General features: G+C 48.6%; 1 protein-coding gene across 6 annotated transcripts in view; it reads left to right on the forward strand.

The window, feature by feature from the left end:
• The window catches only part of KLHL25 (kelch like family member 25), a 101,314-nt gene extending 78,484 nt beyond the window's left edge, over window positions 1-22,830 (forward strand). For 5 of the 6 annotated variants that reach the window (XM_075897040.2, XM_075897041.2, XM_025181718.3 and 2 more), the window contains 2 exons: window positions 9,032-10,861; window positions 21,935-22,830. In XM_075897040.2, coding sequence (XP_075753155.2) covers window positions 9,052-10,821 — 1,770 coding nt within the window. In that variant the 5' untranslated portion in view covers window positions 9,032-9,051 and the 3' untranslated portion in view covers window positions 10,822-10,861; window positions 21,935-22,830. Of the gene's footprint in view, window positions 1-3,772; window positions 3,917-9,031; window positions 10,862-21,934 lie in introns of those variants that run through there. The other variant, XM_075897042.2, reaches the window with a different exon arrangement.
• Window positions 22,831-23,325: the final 495 nt, after the last annotated feature.

The following is a 23,325-nucleotide window of genomic DNA, read 5'->3' on the forward strand; positions in this document are numbered from 1 at the left end:
TGTACTCGAAGATAAGCACATGCGTAAGTGCTTTGCTGAATCCGTCCTGGGGACTAGCTCTGGGCATGTTTTGAGTAAGCAGCAGAGGGGGTCACCTCACTTAGGCTACAGCTACACTACAGAGTTTTTCAAAAAAACTTAATTATATCCACACTGCAACTGTGTTCTTTCGAAAGAAAATTGAAAGAACAGAGGGGTTTTTCCAGCATTGATAAACCTTTTTCTACAAGAAAGAAGCCTTTTTCCAAAAGAGTTCTTTCAGAAAAAGGTGTATAGTGGACGGGGAAAGAGGGATTTCTTTTGAAATAAGAGGAAAGAGGAAAACGCACAGGTGGCCCTGGTGGCTGCTCTGTCCATAGTAATTACAGCTGAAATGCGAGATAGAGTTCACACTGAATGGACGCTATATTTTGAAAAAAGCAGATTGCTTTTCTGATGTGCTTTGGTAGTGTAGACGTGCTATTTCAGAAAAAGTTTTTTTGGAAGATCTCTTGCAGAAAAGCTTCTTCCAAAAGAAACCTGCTGTCTAGACATAGCCTTACAGATTTTGAAAGTTTTGTAGGACTTCAGAATTTGGGAAGCAACTAATCGAGAAAATTGCCTTTGTCTCTGATTTCTGTTCCTGTGATGTGCCCGTGCAGCTATCCCACGCTACTGGGGTGCTAGGGAATGTCCTGGGAAAGCAGGAGTTGTCCATTGTGCCACAATTGTCCATTGTGCCACAATTTGTGGTAGTCTGAGTTACACCCAGCCCAAGAGCAAGGAGAATCTACCACATTTCTACTCTTATCCAGCCATAGTAGGAGGCAATCTTAGGTGCTTTCCCATTTAAAAGGAGGACATGTAAGTAGCCCCCACAGTAACACTTGCCTCCTAAAAACTTCTACATACAATATAAAAGCTGCACCAGGCCACAGGCTTTTTTAAAATCCCAGTGTATGGCAGTTTGATGCTTCTGAGGGATGTAGGATGCCCATCACTAGTTCTGCACTAATTCTGTGGGTGTTACTAATTTATAAACGAGCTACCTCTTCTGAGTGGTGCTTTTTCCTCCTCCAAGCTCACAAAAAGCTAATCCTGTTTTTCTCCCTTCCTGGACTCTTCTGTTTATTTCTATGGCTATTTGTGTGTACTGTTTAACATTAGGTTTGATTATCCCCAGAAAATTAATCCATTCACTTACTGTTCAGGTCTTGTCTTCAAAGGAAGCCGTAGACTGGGAGGGTATTTTCTGAGATCAGAGGAATGGGAGCCGGAATCAATAGCTTTTAACAGACTCATAAATGTTTCATTTGTATTACTCAGTTTGGTCAGGGTGCTGGAACAATTTGTATTTTGTGGGTGCTGAGAGAATTTGAACCAAACTATAAATCCTATACTAATGAAATCTCTTCAAACACACTAGTTCCAGCCCCTGAAAGTGGTGCTATAAAATTGTGACACCAGAATCTACATCAGTCCTTAGAAATTTGTACTAGCCCTGAGCTTTGGTGTAGAATAAGCATCCCGATGATGCTAGAAACATTTCCCCTCGCAGTTCAGCTTCAACCACTGAATCGTGGAATTTGTTGCCCAATTCTGGAGCCCTGCATTGAAAATTGCCTCGGATCACAACTGAAATGAGTGTTGCAGTCGCAGCCTGGCACCCTGGGGATGTTTGCTAGGAATCTTAAAATGTCAAGTAGTTGAATAAATATAATCACTAGCAGCATGAGATGGGTCAAAGATCACTCAGCCACAGTGACTCTCCATTATTTATGCTATACTATTGGGCCTGGGAAGGCTAGAGAGACTTCCCCAAAGCCTAAGTTTCTATTAATGGAGGCTAGCTCCCTGCCCTGCCTCTTCCACCCACAGCCCTGCCCACACACTGCCTCTGCTCTGCCCCAAGCCCTGCCCCCCCTTCCTGTTCCCTCACACCCTTCCTCCTCTGAGACCCTCCTGCTCGCTGTATCCCTCCTCACCTCTCCACCCTGTGAAACCTTACTGCGTTCCTCCGCTGTGAGACCCCGCTGCTTGCTGTGTCCCTCCTCTGCCTCCTCCCTGTGAGACTCCCCTGCCTTCAGCCTGCTGCACCCCCGCAAAATCCCACCAGCCAGCTGCTCCCCACATCTTTCCTCACTCTCCACGGGGGTGGAGAAGAGGAGGGACCCAGCGAGCAGTGGGGCCCTCTGGAGGGGGACGGGGTTAGGTGGACGAGAGGCAGAAAGCAGGGTGAGCTGTGCGTGAGGGGCGGACAAAGGGTGGGGAAAGACAGAGTGCAGGCAGGGCTACCGCAGCTCTGGTGTCCAGCAGCAGGTCACAGCAGCTACACCAGGGGAGGCTCAGCCACCCCTGACCTGTTACACCCACCACCTATGACATGGCCCATATACGTCTGCCCCACAGAAAGGCTGTAAAGGAAGCAGAGAGAGTCAGAAAACATGCAACTCATTATTATTCCTGTTGATTAGAATCTACTTACGTTTGCTATGATCAGCTTGTGGTTCAGCCCATGTGTGGCTTCTCTGCAGCAGGGCTCTGTGAAACATAGCAGGGTTGGACTCCTTCAGATTTCTGGGAGGTCACCGTCTCAGCTCTGTGTCCTGTGGGGCTTCTAACCTGTCATTGGCCTCTGAGTCTCTAAGAGGTTGATTATTCAGAATTCCTTGCTTGACTCCTGCCCTGTAAATCACTCTGTGTGCTATGCCTCTCCCTCTTGTGAAGCTTGCAAAGCATGAGTGCACTACCCAGTTGTCGTCCAGGGCCTGTTGATTTAACCATCTGCCTGAGTTGGGTGCCTCCGAACATAGCAGCTATCTAGAAACTGTGAGTTCCATTAGTAGTGTTGAGACCATTCCCTGACCTAGCTGATTTGTGAGCATAGGGTCCTGCTGGCTTCATGATGATCAGGGGATTTTTGTTAATTCAGTGTTTTTCCAACTATTGCAATACTTAGTTAGGTGTCCGGTTTTGAACCGAACGGTCCAGTATTTGAGCTATCTGTTCGGGGGAAAAAATTGAGAACATATAAATGTCCGGTATTTTCTGAATAAGATGTAATGTAGATTATGATGTAATGTCAAGTGTGTCCAAGTATTTTTGTTGAAACCATCTGGCAACCCTATTTATAGTGCCTTTTTTTAAAATGTCCCACCTGCTGGGATTGAGAGGGTGGCATGAGAATTACTTTTTTCTCCCTTGCCCCCCATGAAAGCTAAGGTTTTAATCCTTGTGATGATAGGGAAAAGCTTGGACATGTGAGCAGAGTGCATGCACGAGGCTTATAAAACAGAAGGCAAATAAAAAGCCTCCCTCCCTCAATCATTATTTTAAAACAATTTTTTAAGTTTCAGGAATTGTTAAAGAATCTCATGATTTTGGAGCCTGACTTAGGATGGTTTTTGTTGATGCCGTGTCCCCTGCTAAAAAAACCCCCCAGAATAATAATTAATTATAGGGAGAGGTTTTTCAGGAGGAAGAGATAGAAGAGGGAAGAGCAGGTCTGGTATTAGGGTGGGGGAGATCATAGTTAAACACTACTTCCCAAAATCCTAACACTTGCCTGGCTTATTTCTGTTTTCACTCCTAGCAAAGTCTAACTGAAGAAGAGCAATCCATTTGCACCATGTGCAGTCTTTACAGCCCTAACCTACTGTCAGAAAGCCATTCTCAGCTGCAGCCTGCATTTAAAGAGCAAATATCCATGAACTTTGGAGCAGTTTGAATCCAGATCTGAATCTGACCTTTGCAGCTTGGCCCCATCTCTCTATCTAGCATGTTTTGACTGTTTCCCAAACCCAGACTCTAGTTCTGTGTGTATGTGTTTTCCTTTTTGCAAAATGAAATGTGGAAGTTTGGTTTGGTTTGGGTTGGTTTTTTTTTGTTTTGTTTTGGGTTTTCTGCAAAATGAAATGAAACAATGCTTCGCTTTCTGGTAAGACAGCTTCATCTCTTTCTGTGTGTTACAAGCCCTTTGTAACAGACAGTGTGTGGGTGCTGAAACAGGATGTTTGTAACAGAATGACATCAGGACAGCATTGGGGTGTTGACCTTAAGAGCTGGTTGCCCAATGAGATACAGGGATGTGTGGTTTGTCAGAATGAAGCTGCATCTCTGTGGTTGCAGTCTTGTCTGTGTGTCTCTTTCTAAATCTCTTTTCCAAAGTGCCTTTAGTTCTCCTTGTATTTGCAACTGACAATTGGCTTGCAGTTTCTCTCTTAAACATGTTATTTTCTAGCAGCACTGATGGACGTGCTGTTTGCATAAACTTTGTAAATTATGGACTCAATTTTCTAGTCTTAGCCACTGTCTTTTGTATGTTTACAAAATACAAATCAATCAATCAGGCCAACAATTACTGGATTTGCACATGAAAACTGAGATCACTTGCATATTTGTGGCTGTGCATAGGATGCAGGTGGAAAAATGTAAACTGACTGAAAATGCAGCCTTGGATAGTTTAGGCCTAGCAACTTATTAACTTCCATCATCTAAGTTTAATTTCTCTCCCTCAACAACCACTGACAGCGGCAGCAAGTCTTCAAATATAGATCAACTGACTTGGGTATGCATGGGGCTAAAAAGAGTAGTGTAGATATTTTCATAGACTGGAGTCTAGGCTCTGAGACCCATTCCCCTGACCAGGTCTCAGAGCCCAGTTCTCAGCCCAAGCAGGAATATCTACACTGAGCTTTGTTATATTGCCTGATGCCTACCTTTTAATGTGAAAGGGATTCATCAGCCAGAAAACTAGAATTAGAAGGTTTTTTGCAAAGTCTGTTGAAATCTTTAGTTCCCTCTAATAGCTAGATACCCCATAAATAAATACAGTTGCAATTGCCTTTCCTAAACCTGTAATAATCTCCCCACCAGAAGCCAAAATGACATGAACTGAGCCAAGATCACGCAAGAGCCCTTTACCCTAAATAGACTGTTCTCTTTAGCTAGGAAAAATAAACATTGGATAGTTTCTGTGTTTACCCTTCAGGGGCTGTTGAGAAAATTTGCCATTTAGTTTGGGGCTTTGGTTGCTTCATTTTGCTTGTTTGTTGAAGAAGCTAAATGCAGAAATTTGTGTCTACATTGACTATTAGAAGAACAAGCAGTAAGTTACAAGGTGCTCTGTGCCTGGCTACGTCTAGACTGCAAGCATCTTTTGAAAGAGGCTTTTTCTAAAGATACTTTTGAAAAAGCCTCTTTCGAAAAAGAGCGTCTTGACTACAACCAGTACTTTCGAAAAAGCGAGCCACATTTTTGAAAGAGAGCACCCAGGCAGTCTGGATGTTCTCTTCCGAAAAAGCACAGTTTGAATTACATAGCGCTTTTTCGAAAGAGCACTTTCCAAAAAAAGGCGTTCTTCCTCGTAAAACAAGGTTTTCCATGGCCGAAAAAACTGCCACATTCTTTCGATTTACTTTTGAAAGGAAACGGCAGCAGTCTAGACGCAGAGGAAGTTTTTTTGAAAAAAGGCCACTTTTTTGAAAAAACCTTGTAGTCTAGACACACCCAGGGGATGCTCTAGGTAAGGACTAAGGAGCACTGGCAGAACCGGGAAGTACCTAGTGTGGTGTAAGCTTGGGTGTGGTGGGCTTCATTGCCCTTCTCTAGTGTCTTAAAAAAAAAAAACCCCACTCCCACAGCAGTACTGAAGACACAGAAGTTCAGTCTGTAAGGAATTTCAGCAAGGATTGTCCAGTGTCAGCCTGCCTAGCTTCAAGTTCCAAAAGAAATAAATAAATGATTGTAATTAAATTGTATAAAATCTTATGAAGAAACAAATAATCTAATTCTTACAACAGAACACAGCTATTTTATAACCCACAAATAGTATCTATAGTACAGTAAACATAAGTAAAGAGAAAACTAAAAGTGAAATTTGAACAGTTCAGTCCACACAAACACAGTAAGAAAAGACTGAGAGGTCCCAAAAGCGTAGATTTAGTTCACCAAAAGTAGTCTCTGTTTGTGCCTCTGATATCAAATCTGCACCATATGTTGAGTCTGAATTCTCTCTCCACTTGCTTGTAGGGATCCTCTTCCTCTGCTATGGTCACTGCTAAGCAGCCAGCTCATTGATTAACTAGTCAGTTAGCTCACAAGTGAACAGACTTAAAGAAACCCTGTTACAAGAAAATACAAAAACTGAAAATAACAAACTAGAAATGACTCTTTCCCCATTGCTACATTTAGGGTATGTCTACACTACAAAGTTAATTCGAACTAACAGACGTTAGTTCGAATTAACTTTGATAGGCGCTACACAGGAAAACCGCTAGTTCGAACTTAATTAGAACTAGAGGAGCGCTTCATTCGAACTAGGTAAACCTCATTCCACGAGGACTAACGCCTAGTTCGAATTAAGTAGTTCGAATTAAGGGCTGTGTAGCCACTTAATTCGAACTAGTGGGAGGCTAGCCCTCCCCAGCTTTCCCTGGTGGCCACTCTGGGCACCACCAGGGAAACTCTTCTGCCCCCCCACCCGGCCCTGGAGCCATTAAAGGGGCACAGTCTGGCTATGGTGCCCGTGCCAGGTGCAAGCCTGCCAGCACCCAGCCAACAGACCCTGCACCTGGCACGGCTCGAGCCAGCCACCCGCTGCCACCCAGCCCTCCGCCTCTTCCCGGGACCAGGCTGGCGGCTCCCGGGAGCCTGCACAGGTCCACAAGAGGCGGGCGCCCACCTGGTCTAGTGCGGACATCATGGACCTCATCCACGACCTCTGCACTAGGCACAGGAAAGTGGCCATCTAGGACAGGATAGCTGCCAGCCTGGCCACCTAGGAGCAGGTGTGCATGAAAATCAAGGTGGTCCAGTGAGACCCCCGACCCTGAGCCCTGAGCTTAGAATGGCCGTACTGGGTCAGACCAAAGGTCCATCTAGCCCAATAGCCTGTCTGCCGACAGTAGCCAACACTAGGGACCCTGGAGGGGATGGACCGAAACAATGACCAAGCCATTTCTCTCGTGCCATCCATCTCCAGCCTTCCACAAACAGAGGCCAGGGACACCATTTCTACCCCCTGGCTAATACCACTCCATGGACCCAACCTCCATGACTTTATCTCACTTCTCTTTAAACTCTGTTCTAGTTCTAGCCTTCATAGCCTCCTGCAGCAAGGAGTTCCACAGGTTGACTATTTGCTTTGTGAAGAAGAACTTTATGTTATTAGTTTGAAGCCTGCTACCCATTCATTTCATTTGGGGCTTGTCTACACTGGCCCCTTTTCCGGAAGGGGCATGTTAATTTCAGCCATCGTAGTAGGGAAATGCGCGGGGGATTTAAATATCCCCCGCGGCATTTAAATAAAAATGTCCGCCGCTTTTTTCCGGCTTTTAGAAAAGCCGGAAAAGAGCGTCTACACTGGCCCCGATCCTCCGGAAAAAGCGCCCTTTTCCGGAGGATCTTATTCCTACTTTGAAGTAGGAAGGGCGCTTTTTCCGGAGGATCGGGGCCAGTGTAGACGCTCTTTTCCGGCTTTTCTAAAAGCCGGAAAAAAGCGGCGGACATTTTTATTTAAATGCCGCGGGGGATATTTAAATCCCCCGCGCATTTCCCTACTACGATGGCTGAAATTAACATGCCCCTTCCGGAAAAGGGGCCAGTGTAGACGTAGCCTATGTGTCCTCTAGTCCTTCTATTATGGGAACTAATGAAGAACTTTTCTTTATGCACCCTCTCCACATCACTAGTGCTTTTATAGACCTCTATCATATCCCCCTCGGTCTCCTCTTTTCTAAGCTGAAAAGTCCCAGTCTCTTTAGCCTCTCTTCATATGGGACCTGTTCCAAACCCCTGATCATTTTAGTTGCCCTCCCCTCTCCACCCTCTCCCACCTCCTTTTCCCAGTCTCCCTGAGTTTTGTTCAATAAAGAGAGTTTCTATTTTTGAACACATATGTCCTTTATTTTGTACATCAGGAAAGGGGCTAGGGAGGGGTAAGTGGAAGGGGGTGAGGGAGGAATGGGGTACGAGCCCCCGATGGGGAGGACTGGGCTGGCTCTGCGGGCTCCTCGGGGTGGAAGCTCTCCTGAAGCCCCTTGATTGACCCCCCCCCCCCCTCCGGATGGCAGCCTGCGGCAAGTGCAGCCGGGCTGATGGCTGAGTGCTGTGATGTGCCGAGTGTGGGCACTCAGAGCACTCCAAGCCAGGACTGCTTTGCAAGCGGGGAACCCCTGAGAACTGTCTGTCCGGGGTGGGAGTCGGGTCCCTTTAAGCACAGCCCTCGGCTAGCCTGAGACAGCAGCTCCACGCTCTAAGTCCTACTCTTATGCCCTGCCGGCACTGCTTCCAGCCATCTTTAACCTCGGTTCAGGGTCCACTCAGTGTGGACATGCTAGTTCGAATTAGCAAAACGCTAATTCAAACTAGTTTTTAAGTCTGGATGCACTAGTTTGAATTAGCTTAGTTCGAATTAACTAGTTCGAATTAGCGCTGTAGTGTAGACATACCCTTACAGAGGAGCTGAAGAATCCCACAGACAGAGGAAGTGAAATAGGACTAAAATCAAAACAACATTTAAAGCAGACAATTCACACACAAGTTCTTTCCCCTCCCAGGATCTCCTAGCTCTAAGTAGCATTGCCAGTGATCCCTCATAGAGGGTTAACAACATCCCTACCTGCGGCAAAGTACTGCAGAGTGAGGAACAGCAGCCAGTTCTCTGCTCCTGGCTTAGCTTCTTCCAGCTCACATAGGCCTTAAAAAAAAAAGCATCTGCTCTGCCTGCTTGCTCATGCAGTCTGACCCCAAACTACCACCCCCAACTCCAGAAGCTTCTGAGTGGAGGGCTGAATCAGCCCAGTAACACTCAACTCACTCCTACCTCCCTCACAGGGGTCTCTTAAAGAGATCACTCCCTATTAAGTGCATGGGTTACACTGGGACACCAGTGGGTGTTTAATCTGCCAACACACCTCAAACCTGGTATCAGTAGGGAGAGGGAATTTAACACAGCAGATACCCAAGGTCTACTGCTGGTTTTTAGCTAGTGCTGTCCATTTATCTCATCTATTAGCACCACTAATTAGTTTATTTTCTGTTCACTCCTCAGCAAACCATACCTCTGTCATCATGTCGGTCAGCGTCCACGAGAACCGTAAATCCCGAACGAGCACCGGCTCGATGAATATCTTGCTTTTCCACAAAACCTCCCACCCAGATTGTGTCCTGTCCCATCTCAACACCTTCCGGAAGTGCTGTATGTTCACCGACGTCACCCTCTGGGCTGGGAACAGATCCTTCCCATGCCATCGGGCTGTGCTGGCCGCCTCCAGCAGATATTTCGAGGCCATGTTCAGCAACGGCCTGCGGGAGAGCCTTGATGATGAGGTGAATTTCCATGACAGCCTCCACCCAGAGGTCTTGGAGCTGCTGCTGGACTTTGCGTACTCCTCCCAGATCATCATCAATGAGGAGAATGCAGAATCCCTGCTGGAGGCTGGGGACATGCTGCAGTTCCATGATGTCCGAGATGCAGCAGCTGAGTTCCTTGAAAAGAACCTCTACCCTTCCAATTGCCTGGGCATGATGCTTCTCTCGGACGTTCATCAGTGCCGGAGACTCTACGAGCTGTCCTGGAGGATGTGCCTGGTCAACTTTGAAACAGTGCACAAGAGCGAGGACTTCAACAATCTCTCCAAGGACACTCTGCTGGACCTGATCTCCAGTGATGAGCTGGAGATAGAGGATGAAGAGAAAGTCTTCAGAGCTATCGTTCAGTGGGTGAAGTATGACTTGGATAAGCGGAAGTCACATCTCCCTGAGTTGCTGCGAAATGTGCGTTTGGCCTTATTACCTTCTGAGTGCCTCAAAGAAGCCATGGCGTGTGAGGACCTGATCATGGCAGATGAGAGGAACAAGCTCATCATGGATGAGGCCATGCACTGCAAGAAGAAGATCCTCCAGAATGATGGGGTGGTCACCAGCCCTTGTGCCAGGCCCCGCAAAGCTGGGCACACCTTGCTGATCCTGGGCGGGCAGACCTTCATGTGTGATAAGATCTACCAGGTCGATCAAAAGGCAAAAGAGATCATCCCCAAAGCAGATCTGCCAAGCCCCAGGAAAGAATTTAGTGCCTGTGCCATTGGCTGCAAAGTGTATGTCACTGGGGGGAGGGGCTCGGAGAATGGGGTCTCCAAAGACGTCTGGGTGTATGACACTGTTCACGAGGAATGGTCCAAAGCTGCCCCCATGCTGATAGCTCGTTTTGGGCATGGCTCTGCTGAACTGGAGAACTGCCTCTATGTAGTCGGTGGGCACACTGCGGTGGCTGGTGTCTTTCCAGCATCTCCCTCTGTTTCCTTGAAGCAAGTAGAAAAGTACGACCCTGCTTCCAACAAATGGACCATGGTGGCCCCTCTAAGAGATGGAGTCAGCAACGCTGCAGTAGTAAGCGCTAGGCTGAAGCTTTTTGTCTTTGGCGGGACCAGCATCCACCGGGACATGGTGTCCAAGGTCCAGTGTTACGATCCTGTCGTAAACCGGTGGGCGATCAAAGCGGAATGCCCCCAACCTTGGCGCTACACAGCTGCCGCTGTTCTCGGCAGCCAGATTTTCATCATGGGCGGGGACACTGAATTCACAGCTGCGTCCGCCTACCGCTTCGACTGTGAAACGGACCAGTGGACACGTATTGGAGACATGACTGCCAAGCGCATGTCATGTCACGCGTTGGCCTCGGGGAATAAGCTTTATGTGGTGGGGGGGTACTTTGGGACGCAGAGGTGTAAAACACTGGATTGTTATGACCCTACATCAGACACGTGGAACTGTATTACCACAGTGCCGTACTCACTCATTCCCACAGCTTTCGTCAGCACATGGAAGCACTTGCCAGCGTGAGCAGCACTGGCTTGGGCCCAGATTTCAGGCATTTAACCAGGTAAGATTTTATGTATTTTTAACCTAATCCATCACCTCAACCACCTAAAATCTGCATCCATGCTCCATGTGAAGACCGGTGGATCTAGACTTGCCCCTGGGAACATCATTTCCCTGCCTTTACATTCGAAACAGAAGTGTAACCAGATAGAAGGCTAAGCAGGCCCCGGCTGTTGTATATTGATACTCTCAGCTTTTATACCATAATTATTTCAAGGTGGCCCCTTCAGTCTGTTGGAGGCTGGGTGTGCAATCCACCCACTTGTGTCCCAGAGCGAGACAGAGAATACGTTCCAATTATGACTCTAATAGTGCTTGAATTCAACACCTTCTGGTGGACTAGATGTCACCAATGGGTGGATTACAATCAACTGATCGACCCTGAGGACCCCAATTGACTGTGAGGGGCTTGCCCCAGCCCCATGCCACTGGCCATTCCCAGGAGCAGCCAGCACAGCAGGGGGGGCAGAGAGTGTGTGTGCAGAGAGGGGGGGGGCAGGAATCTCTGGTCGCAACTCCTGCCAGCAAGCACTACCTCCCTCGCAGCTCTGATTGGCCAGGAAAAGGAAACTCTGGCCAATGGGCACTGAGGGGGCGGTGCCAGCAGAGAGGGGCAGCGCGAAGCCATGTCATGTGTTCCCCTTGTCCTCCGCCGCCCCGAGAGGTGCATTGACCTCTTTTGTGAGTGATGTGGGGCTGGGACAGGCAGGAAGCTTTCCTCAGCCTTCCTGCACTACTGATTGGAAGCTGCCAGCGGTAAGTACTGCCTGGCGAGAGACTGCACATTAACGCCTAGCCCCCTCCCATAGCCAGCATCCCATGCCCCCTCCTGAACAGCATTCCTTACCCCAGCACTCCATATCTCTTCCTGAACACCAACCTCTTGCCCCAGCCCTGAGTCCCTCCGAGAGCCAGTACCCATACCCCCTCATGCACTACAGTCTCCTACCCCAGCCCTGACTCTCCCCCAAGCCAGCACCCATATCCCCTCCCATATTCCACTCCCTCTCCTGAATACCAGCCTCCCATCCTAGCCTGGTGACAGTGAGTGAGGGTGGGCGGAGAGAGCACAATGGAGATGAGGGGATGTAGTGAGCAGGGTGGGGCTTTGGGGAAGGGGCAAAGCCTTGGGGAAAGGGCAGGACAGATCTTGGACTGCCCCTAAATTCAGAGACTGACCTTGGACATAGAAAGGTTGGGAACCACCATGGTAGACACTGAAAGGTATAGATCACACTGAAGAAAAGCATAGTCTATGCCCCGTGCTGGACATCTGGGTAATTATTTGATGCTGATAGGTATTAAAGTAACGTATCCTTTGGCATGCTGGGAGGGAGGGCATGAAATGTCAGTGAAGGTAAAAGAATTCTGTTGTGTGTATCGCTCAATGGGCGGAGAGGAGAAGCACAGATGCCATGACACATTTCCAGAGGCCAGATGTAACTTTGACACCCAAATTGTTCCCTGTCAAGTCAAAAGCCACCTGATGCCTGTGTGAAACCTGAGTGGGAGGGAAAGGGATGTAATAACCCAAGGAAAAATCCATTTGCTGGGCTTCTGTGTGGGTGCAGGGATGAATGGGCTGGGGACAGGAGATGGATACTCAACATAAATGAAAATGTGGGTTTTTTGGTAAATGTGTCACTGCTGACATTTTCAATGGTTGCACATTTACACGTGGGGGGAGAGTTGCTCGCGGGCATCCTGCTTAAACACCCGCTCCCTGCGAGCATCGGCTCCTCCCTGTTCCCCGCCTCTCCCCCCACTCTGCTGTCTCTAATACAGATTCAGAGGCAGCACTGTGGCAGGGTGGGATCTTGCGTGTAACCATGAAGGTTAACTGGCTCATTGGTTAATCGTTTAAATGTGTCCACTACTGCATCCCTAATTCAGCTCCCAGTACCTAAATTCTGAGGCTGTTTTTCCCCAGATGGTCAGAGTAACAGGGAAAGCACTGTTAGAAATGAGGAGCAGTGGAAACTTGGCCAGGAAACCTGGCATCTGGCTCCCACCCACTCATCTGCAGTGGGCCATTTGGCTAATGTGTCAGCTGCAAAATTTGGCCAATTATTTAACCTTAAAATCACCTACCCTGTGGATATCAACATTTGCTCAATCTGTGCGAGGAGGCGGCTGACTGGTGGAAGGTCAAATCCCTCCCAGTGCATGTGATGAACCACGTATTGGTCTAGACACCTCTCCCTGGGGAATAACATTGACTTTGCACGAAATCTAGCACTACCTCTGCAACTGAACACACAGATTCCTCTACCACTGGGATGCATGCGACCTTGCACATGAGGCTGGAAGCTTGCTAAGAGCCACACGAAAGAACTGGGCAGCATCCCCTGGGGCGGGTGGGAGATTGGCAAGCTTCCACTATAGGATTTTCAGCCCAAGGAGGTGGATGCACTGAAAGCCACCTTTTATTTTAAAGTCCATTTTACATCTGGAGGAAAGAATGATGCCCAAGTCTGTAATGCCTTCTTGCCTCCCTGCTCCCAAGTGTCACAGATGTGTCAGGAAGAAAATGCAACAGGATAGTATTACAGCAGCCTTCCAATGTTTTTCCTTCAACTTTCTCTGCCTGTGCAGGTGGCATCAAAGGAGGAGCTGCTGGCACTTTCCTGTACATTTTTCCGAACTTGCCTGCTTCCTGCTTTTCACAGACATTTGGTGCATGATAGAAAAAGCATCCAGAACACTGGGCTGCTGTAGGATTTTGAGATGGGTCTGGCTTTGACATGGCTGCACTGTTTGTAGGGCACAGCAAGGATGTGAGGGGTTAACATGGGATTGTACTGTGTATTCCCTGCACTGAATGATAATGGCTTTCCAAATACCCTCGCCTCCCCTCCCCACTCCTCTTCATGGGTTGCCTAGCATCTGTTGTGGTGGCTCAGTAATCTAATTAACTTCCACTCGGCTATTAAATATTGCAGCAAAGAGTATGAAGACTCCATCATTTTGAGCTCGGGGCAATGGGGCCTCCCCTCTCGACCCATCCTAGAGCTGAAAATTAATTTTCTCGGTGAGCTGGTGAACAATAAACCTGCACGCCAGCTATTCAAGGGAGAATAGGGCTGGAGATTCTCAGGGGTGGAGTCTGATGCTTTGACTACTGAATTCTATTTTGCTCACATTTAAAGTTCCCTGGATCTCTGCAAGGGATGCGAATTTATACCCTGCATATCCCAGAACCGCTAAAGAGGACCGTGTTCTTTGTGATTTTTTTTAAAAGTTAAATTTAAAACTTTCTAGACAAAACATTTTATGGTTTAAACATTCCCCAATTGTCCGCAATCTCAAACTAATCCATGAAAACTAGGAAATTGAAATTGACTAGCTTGGCCATACTAGTCAAGATGAATGATTTGTAAAGTTAATGTAGAGAATTAAATGTTTTTGGCTTTGTGACGTCTGATGGATTATTAGTCACCAAAAGAAATAAGACATTCAAAAGTGCAGGCGTGCTCACCAGATAGTGTCTTTTCCCTGATGTATTTTATCTTTTTCTATCCCATTTTTTTAAACTAATTTGTCCTGGGTTTCTGGCAGCTCCTTAACTAAAAGCACTGAGAGTTGAGAGTAAAGCCCATCCTGGAGCAGGTTTGCCCTGCATGTGTCCCTCGCCATGCATCAGATGCACAGCTTGCCCTGATCTGTACTGGGCCCTCAATAAAAGTTGGGAAAGATGCTCTGGGAGTGGATCTCAACATAATTGGATCTAGAATGCTGATTAAAAATCTGGAGAGGCTCTCTCCAGGAGATTACATGCATTGCTCCATACTCCCGCTGAGAGTGTAGAGGGAGGCTGTCAGAGGAGTCAGTTGCAGCTTCCAGAATTGGGGATTCTTTGTTGCCCCCTGCCCCAATGTAGTTTAGGACAGTTGGGGTGGAGAGTGGGGGTTGCTGTAAAATAAGCCAGCTGCCTGTGGCCCCTAAGCAGGGGTAGCCAGAATTCAGCCTCCTTCTTTTGCACCTCCTCTGAATTCTGAGTCTCCCTAATGCTTTCTACACTGCAGGGAGCAGGGTGTGGCTGTAGGGGGTGAGGGGCTGGCTTTGCTGGCTCACTGGGAAGTGCAAGGGACCTCCAGCTGCGTCTCATTCCCTTTGCTCTGCATGGGCAGGGCAGGCTGGATCATCTGACCCATTCTCTCCTGAGAGCTGTGTTCAGAGTCACTTTCTGATTTTCCATAGTGGGGAGAACCAGACACCCACTAGGGTGGCCAGGTGTCCGGTTTTGAACCGGACAGTCCGAAATTTGAGCTTTCTGTCCAGGAACAAATTAAGAAAATACCAGACATATAAATGTCCGGTATTTTCTAATTAAGTAAGTTTTATTATTATGATGAGTATCAGTATGTAGTTCCATACTGCCTGGCTCGTAGACACGCTCACACTGCGTGAGTGTGTCTATCCGCCATGTAGTATGCAACTACATAGTAGAGAGGAGGGGGGCACGGATGGAATCCCCAGGGCCAGATGCGCCCATGCATCCCGCTGGGACCATGCGTGGGACGGGAAGCACCTCAGGATCTGCATGCTCCCAGGCCAGCCTCGCTCCCCACCGGCTGGTTCCTCCCTGGCTAGCCCCACTCTCCCTACCCCCCTCCCGGCCAGCCCCACTCCCCTCCCAGACAATCTCCCCTCCCCCATCTGAGATCAGGTGTGTCCAGTATTTTTTTGAAACCATAACCCTAACACTCACAGACATAATCCTTTTGAATTTCTGGGGCGTTTTGGCTCTGTCACCTCTCTGTAGCAAGAAGTGCATGAGTACCTTGCCTTGTTCATCTAGATGGGTAGTTGTTAGTGATCCTCTGGGCGCGCAATGTGCTTCCTCCACTGTCAAACACAGTTGATTTAGGGGAGTAAAACCAAGCCCAGACATCAAACCACTGCCAGCGTGGGGGCATGAGCAGTTAGTTCACCCGCACATGGGCGCCACTCCAGATCTAGTCTCATGTACTAGAGATTTAGACAATTTATTTTATTGCATATTGAAATAATAATGATTAAAAGTTCAAATTATATTAAAAATGCCTATGTACATATTTTTTTTGTAGAAGTAATAATGAAATCTGTAATGTGTGTACTTCAGTGTAAAATATAGAGCTATACATAAATAGGCTCCACTCCTGCTCCATTTATTTGAAGTAGGTGCTGCAAATAATCACACCAGCCCTGCATCAAACCCATAGCTCTTGCATGGGTTTTTAAAGCATGAGCACCAGGCTTTTTAAGCACATGTCAAAACAGGAGCTGGAATGTGCTGACACACGAATGGGAGCTTTTCAAAGGCAAAAATGGAAGTTAGGGGCCTAACTATGATTTTCAGTGGGACTTGAGTACTTAATGGCTGTTTATACCTTTGAAAAGCTACTCAAAAAAGCCTGATCCAAAGAAGCTCCAACCCCACATTAATTTAAAACCCAGCAACAACAAATGAAACCATTTGTTTCCTGCAGAAGGGCTGGCCTCCGATATGGCCATGTTTAAGCCCGGGGTGGTTTGCATTAGCTCGCCTTTCAACGAGCATCTCCCTGCCCCCTCCAAGAATACAGTGTGACATTAATTCAGTGCTGAGCACATGAAGTAATTCCAGGGATCAACCATGATTAGCAGCTTTAAAAGCAAAAGCCTAATCTCTCCCACTGCACAGCCCTACAGCTGATTTGTGTGCCTCCTGTGTCAGTGACCCATGAAATAATAGGCTTTTGTCAGTGCCATGGGGAGAAGGGCTATGTAGACATGGGAGCTGCCCCCATCCTGTTTGGTCTTTCTTCAATAAGATTTAATCAAGTACTTTACTTCTTCTCAGACAAAACTCTCACCTTTCCTCTTCCCCTCTCCGCCTCTTCCTACGCTTATGGAAACTTTCATATTAAACACATCAAATAAGGCAACATAAAAATGGCTTAGCCAATTTTTGGCACTTCTACAGGAATCCTATCATGACTAGCAGAATCAATGCAAAGAGACAAATGCAAACTCCAAAAACTTCCACTAATAAGGCAGTATAAATGCAAATCAGTAGCTGGGTTAACTGCTTAGGACAGTGGGCTAGACTGGGAACAGAGATCAAGCTGAGCCGCCAACATTAAACAAAAGCAACCACAAACCAGGATAGCTCTGCACCGTTATCGACAGGTAACGCCGAAAGGAGAGAATGTGTAAGAACAGGAGTCTCTCCAATCTTCTCTGTCTTTTTGGAGGCACCCTCCTGGTGGTATCTAAGTACCAGTTCAAAATCTATGCTAAAATGTAATGAATCTCACTCATAATGAGATTCATCTCTTTAATAATTCCTTCCCTAGACAATTGAATTCTATCTTAAATTATAGGATTTATTAAAATATAAGGTACTGTTCATCCCTTCTGCTCTCTCTCTGCTGGGGGCAGTGAACCAGCATATACTGTTTCACTTTATAATGAGGTGGGTTGTAGTTCTTTATCCATGGACAGTGTTTGCATGCTGGATATTCTAGACTGACCTATTTGAACTATTTGAGCCTCTAAATTCAAATCCCGGGCTTCATTTGCAATTGCGGTATGCCTACATTACCCCGCTAGTTCGAACTAGCGGGGTAGTGTAGACATACCCTAAATGAACTTAATAAAAGTAGTTTAGCTACATATGGTCAATTTGGAAAAACTGGACCATACCTAAAATATTTATCCAACGCTCTCTCTGGACAAGGCCTTAATGTATCTTTAGACCAGTTCAGCAGCTTGAACTAAAGTTAACGAAGGCACAGAAAGATTTGCCAGTGACTCGTGGGGAAACTCATTTGCATTCACTGAATTGCAAAGGCAGGATAAGCAGTAGCTGCAGCTTGCTGCTGCTTTACAAGCAGATGTTTGTCTCTGAAGCCTGTTTATCTGGCAGAGTCAGAAGGGAGTGGTTGGCCTGCAGAGCCAGGTATACGAAAATCAAGCTTTTCCTAAGCCTGGGTAGTCAAAAACCTGGTCTGTTCATTCTGTGCAGAACCTGAGAGCTGGCCTCAGGCTCTATGTATGAGCCCCTTGGAAATTGTGTGGTTGGTATTTCAAGAGCTGGGTAGGGAATTATTTCCCCTCTCCCCAGAAAGTGCCCAGGCTTCTGCGCAATCACAGGCTCCCAGCGGCGTTCGTGGCCCCGAGCCTCAGAGTACCTCAGAATCACAGGCTCCCAGCGCCTTTTGTTTTTTTTGCTTGACCAAAAAATCCTGGGTGTCTGATATTTTTTGGGAGACCATCTGGCAACCCTAGCTGCGAGCTGAACTTGAAGTCTTTTGGGAACACAGAGCCGCTACTTCCAAGGCAGAATCCAGCCGAATGAGTAGCTGTGCCACCTCCACTGTCGAATTGGCTTTGCTACTGTAGCCTCCAGCCAGAACGACTCACAACCAAACTCAAATGCACAGGTGTGACGCATGTGACCCCCCCCCCCAAATGCCGTGGGCCGGAGGGGCAAGGAGCAGGCCTCTGGGCAGCCTAGGACGCTGGCAGGGAGGTCTGGTGCCTGCACAGGGGTCATGGTACCCCTCAGTCACCAGCAGCAGTGGGGTGAAGCAGAGCAACATGGCTCCGCTCCCCAGGCTCCCAGCATCACTTGGGGGAGCAGTAGGACTGCCCCCCACACACACACAATCTCCAGTGGGAAGTGGAGTGGAGTGGCGTGGCCAGCAGCTGGGGGCATGTCATGGGCTGTAGCCACATCACTGCGCTTCACTCACTGCCAGTGAGTGTGAGAGGGTCCCATCGTCCCACCTCTGCTGCTGGCACCAATTAGTTCCTCAAGGGGCAACACTGGGAAGGAGCTGGGGGGAAGCAGCGGGGTGGGGATAGAGCAAGGGTGGGAAGAGGCCGGGGAGAGAGTGAAGTAAGGGTGGAAAAGAGGTGGGGAGCAGGTGGAGCAGGGGTGGGGCCTGGGCTGGAGATGGGGTTGTCCAAGGCCTCCCCCAGGCTAGGAGTGGTGTGGGGAGGAGTCACGTGGGGGGAAATCATGTGACCGGTGCTCCCGGTGCCCTTCCTCACCAGTCACCCCTGAGAATGCAAGTCACTCCCCGCAGGGCTGGCCTTCCCATGAGTAGGGTTGCCAGATGGTTTCAACAAAAATACCGACCTCTCTCTCCCTCCCCCCCCCCAAAAAAAAACCACCAGGGAAAAAATTCTGTTGAGTGGGGGGGAAAAGTGTGTTTGGGGGGGAGAGACCAAAGTTGTTGCGGGGAAAAAGAGTTATTAAGCAAAAAATAAATAAATACAGTAGAGTCTGGATTAACCGACACCCAGAAATCCGATGCTCCATTTTATCCAACCCTGCAGCTCCCAGGGACTTTGTCCCCGGGAGCTTCAGGGTCGGATACAGCATGGGCCGCGGGCTGAGAACACAGCCCACTTGCTGCCCCATCAGCTGTTCCCTTGCTTCTTAGGAGAAGCTGGTTCCAGGCAAGAGCGGCAGCAGCAGCAGCTTCTCCTAGCGAGCAAGGGAACAGCTGCTGCCGCCTGGAAGCATGCAGGCAGGAGCAGCAGCAGCTGCTTCTAGAGAGCAATGGAACAACTGATGCTGCTCTGCGGGGACTTCGTCCCCGGCAGGAGCGGCATCATCTGTTCCATTGCTCTCTACAGTAGAGTCTGTATCATCTGACATTCGGTAATCTGACCCGTTTAGATCGGATGATAGGGACTCTAGTGTAAATAAATAACATAAAACAGCATTAAAACAGTATGGCCCCTTTAATTGCGTGCAGAGTCAGAATAGGGATAGGAAGAGAAGCGGTTGAGCACTAAGACCCAGGGAAGGCATTGCTTCCCCTTGCTCGGCTCTTTAGGTTTTTTGCTGGCGACTATCTTGTTTTCTTAGTCGAGCCAGAAGGGAGCTCCCCTGCAGAACCAGGTAAGCAGGGAGTCCAGGGCCATGGGGGGAGGGGCTGGGGGCTGGGCCCGGTTGCTGAGTGTGTCATAGGGTTGCCAGGTGTCCAGTATTTTCACCTCCTGGCAGGGAAAAACCCAGAAAATACCGGACATTTTAGGTGTCCAGTATTTTCTGAATTTTTTTACCAGCCAGGAGGCAAAAATACCGGACTGTCCGGGTCAATACCGGACACCTGGCAACCCTAACCATGAGGCGAACTGAGGTGGCTGCCTCATGTGCCAGACTGTGGAGGGAGGGGGGGCACTAGGCTGCAGAGTGTAGAAAATTGTGTCTGCTGCTGGTGCAGCTGTATTCTCGCTGCTCTAAATGCACAGAGATGGCGGAGTGCTGTGCTGGAGGAAGGTGGGCAAAAGAGCCATAACAGGCAGGCAGGAGAAAAGGGGGCATGGGGACATCATTTGAGTTCCGCAGCTTGGGTGCAAAAATGTTGTGGGCCGTCCTCCCCGCAGAGTCTGTTCTGCAGCCCGCCAGCCACAACTTCACATTCACCAGCCCTGCTTAGACCACAGTGTGACCCCGGCACACTCCCAGCTTTAGAGTCCCCCAGCAATGTATGTCCTGCACGCCAGCCCCTTCCCATCCCTGCTCCACTCTTGCTCCTCCACTCCACCCCTTCCTCCAGCCTCCACCCCTGCGCCAACCCTTTCCTCAAGCACCCTCGCCTGACCAACGCAGCTCGGGAGATTAGCCTGGGGAAGGGGGACAGGATGGTGCTAGCAACAGGGGTCGGTCCTGCCCGTGCACTCATTGCTGACAGCGGGAAGCAGAGCAACCCAGACCCAGCCTGCTCCGCCGGCTCCCAGCCATGTTGCTCCACTTCCTACCACCAGTGAGTGCCAAGGGCAGTTCCACCTCTTCCCCCAAGCAGGGCTGGAGGAGCAGAGTAGGCTGGAGGGGACAGGTTGCTCTGTTTCATGCTGTCACCAGTGCATGAGGGGACAGGCCCAATCCCTGCTGCCAGTGCCAGGTCCCCCGGGTTGCTGTGGGCCCTGCAGAACTTCCCAAAGGGCAGGACTTGGGGGGGGGGGGGGCGAGAGGGACTGCCCAGGACTGCCCAGTGGATGGGACAGCTCTGCCTGCATTGCCCAGCCCTTTCTTGGCCAATACACATGTATATACGTTACGTGTGGATATTATTTCTATTAAAACAACGATAACTTGCCATCCCGAATGGAGGGTCCCAAACACTTCAATTTAGTCATGCTGGATTTGATAAAACAATAAAATGAGATTGTTACTTGTCTAAAATCTCTTTGTAGTTAATAATTAATGAGGCATGGAAAAATGGTTATAAGAAAATCAAGTTAAAACACAACTGGTACCTAACTTAAGTATCTCAGATTTGGGCAATTTCTCACCATATGATTTCGTCAGGTTTGCTGACCAAACTTCTTAGGTTGGCATCCCTTTCTCTTACAGTGCGTTGCATGTTTCTTTAGTGACACTTCTGGCACTATGACTGTGATGGACAGGAGAGAGGGAGGGGTTTCTCAGGGTGATTTTTATAGTATCAACGCCCCCTTGAAAAATATTTCCAGCTGAGACTCAGAAGACAGTGTCTCTATGGAAGGATGTTCCCTGCTGTTTTTTTCCTAACCTAGTTGCGCCTTCTTTGTTTCCCTTGCTGCACGATTACTCTCTTTATTGCTTACATGCTATTTTAGCTGAGCACACGTTTGTCTGAGACAGGCCCATCTGCCGTCCTCAGTGTGGCATGGGTGACCCGCACCGTGCAGTGGAGTCTTGTCACTGCACAGACACTGTTACCCTACACATTTTAGCAGGACAAGCAAATGATGAGTTTCAGATGACGCTGCACAAGGCATACACTGTACAGAGATTATTGCAGTGGTCAGGGTGTGGACACGGGTACATTTCCCTTCCCCAGTTCCTTCAACAGCAGGCTTGTCATTACATCAGTGGCCCCATCGGTGTGTGCAGTGAAGCAGGTGTTATAAGGGCTGACAATACAAAGCCTTCTGAGAGTCTCCAGACAAGTGAGCGAGCGGAGCCAGTTGTGTCCCGTGAGGGTTCATTAGCCCCCAACGTGCTCCCTATGAATGGGAGGGACGTGTTCTCAGCTGCTGGACCGGAGCCATGGTAGATGAGTGACCTAGGTATTAATGAGCTTTCTCTTTCTTTTTGCCTCCCTAGGTGCCACTGTGGAATTCATCTCTCTTTTTCCCTGCTGGAGCCTGGCCGAATGTTACCAGCCTCGCGCCTTACTGCCCCCACTCAAAGCTCGCAAAGGGTATTGTGCAGCCCTTCCCTGGCATGGGGAAGCTGACCCGAGAATGAAGCTGCACCGTTTGGGCTGGGAGGGGTGCTGCAAGGTGCTGTAGTCGAGCGGCTGGGCAGTCGAGCAACTGAAGGAGAAAAGAGACAAGTGTGTGTGGAGGAAGCCTTTTGTGTCAGGTTCTCATTTGTGCGAGTGGGGAGGGAAGGGGACTGGTTTGAATATGAGACGTATCCATAGACTCCGCATTAAACCTATTGAGAAGCTGGAGCTGGAAGCTGCTGCCTCTGCGTACATGGGCACCTGCTTGAATTACAAAGCACACTGGGAGTGGTAGGCCTGTAGTGCCACGGGAGTCTTCTGTGGTTTTCTCAAGAATCCCAGCCTGGTTTTTCAGCAGTCCTAGGAGCACACAGCACAGTAACCCTACTAGGTGCTTTTCGTACTGGGGAAAGAGGGAGGTTTTACATGTTTTTAAAGCGGTTAATTTTGCAGCATGTTTTAGGTTGGGGACGCCTTCTGTGTGGATCATTTTGAAGGGTTTGCTGGGCCTGGTGGGTGGAAGATGGATGGCTTTTGCTATAGGGGCAGGGACTGGAGAAACCAACTCTGGGGCCTGCATGGGTTGGAAACCTAGCAGATCAGACCCGCAGCGATCCAGCACAGTGCATAGATATTCCTAGCTGAGCGATCCAAGCACCTGCTACTGTTGCTGGACAGAGACGGTGGCTGCTGAATCATAAACTGGCAGCCCTTCAATGTTGCTAAAAAAAATCCCAGGAAGCAGACACCCCAGACAGCCAGGTTACTTGCTGGAAGGAGGCAGGAACCCGTTTTGCACATCAGAAATTTTTCCTTAGCCATTCTACTGTTATCTGCCGGAGGCCCGGCTGCAGCCCTGTGGCAGCTGGGGAGAGGCGTCGCACACCTGCCAATATGTCAGGATCTCACTTAATTATGCTGCGGAAGACTGGCGCAAAGCTGAGTTGACTGCATGTTCAGAGTATGTTTCTGAGTCTCCTCTCTGCACTATTGTATCCCCCAAATACTGGGTGTGCAGGAGGGAAGGCGAGGTATCAGCAAATGAACAGGAACGTAAGATTTACCCTACCATGTCGGATCTTCAGTCCATTGAGCGGGGTGTCGTGCCTCTAGCAGGGCCGAGACTATGATGTGTCAGAGGAAAGCAAAGAGAAAGTATCACACGATAGGGCAAGTGAGTTATATTTACAGGAGGGGTGCAGGGAAGAATCCTTTCCACACACCGATGCTGATACCCTTTGCTGCTTGAGGTTGCTGTTCCCTGATC

The sequence above is a fragment of the Pelodiscus sinensis genome, chromosome 14, assembly GCF_052426305.1.
Source record: "Pelodiscus sinensis isolate ZL-2025 chromosome 14, ASM5242630v1, whole genome shotgun sequence".
In the NCBI taxonomy this organism is placed as follows: domain Eukaryota; kingdom Metazoa; phylum Chordata; order Testudines; family Trionychidae; genus Pelodiscus; species Pelodiscus sinensis.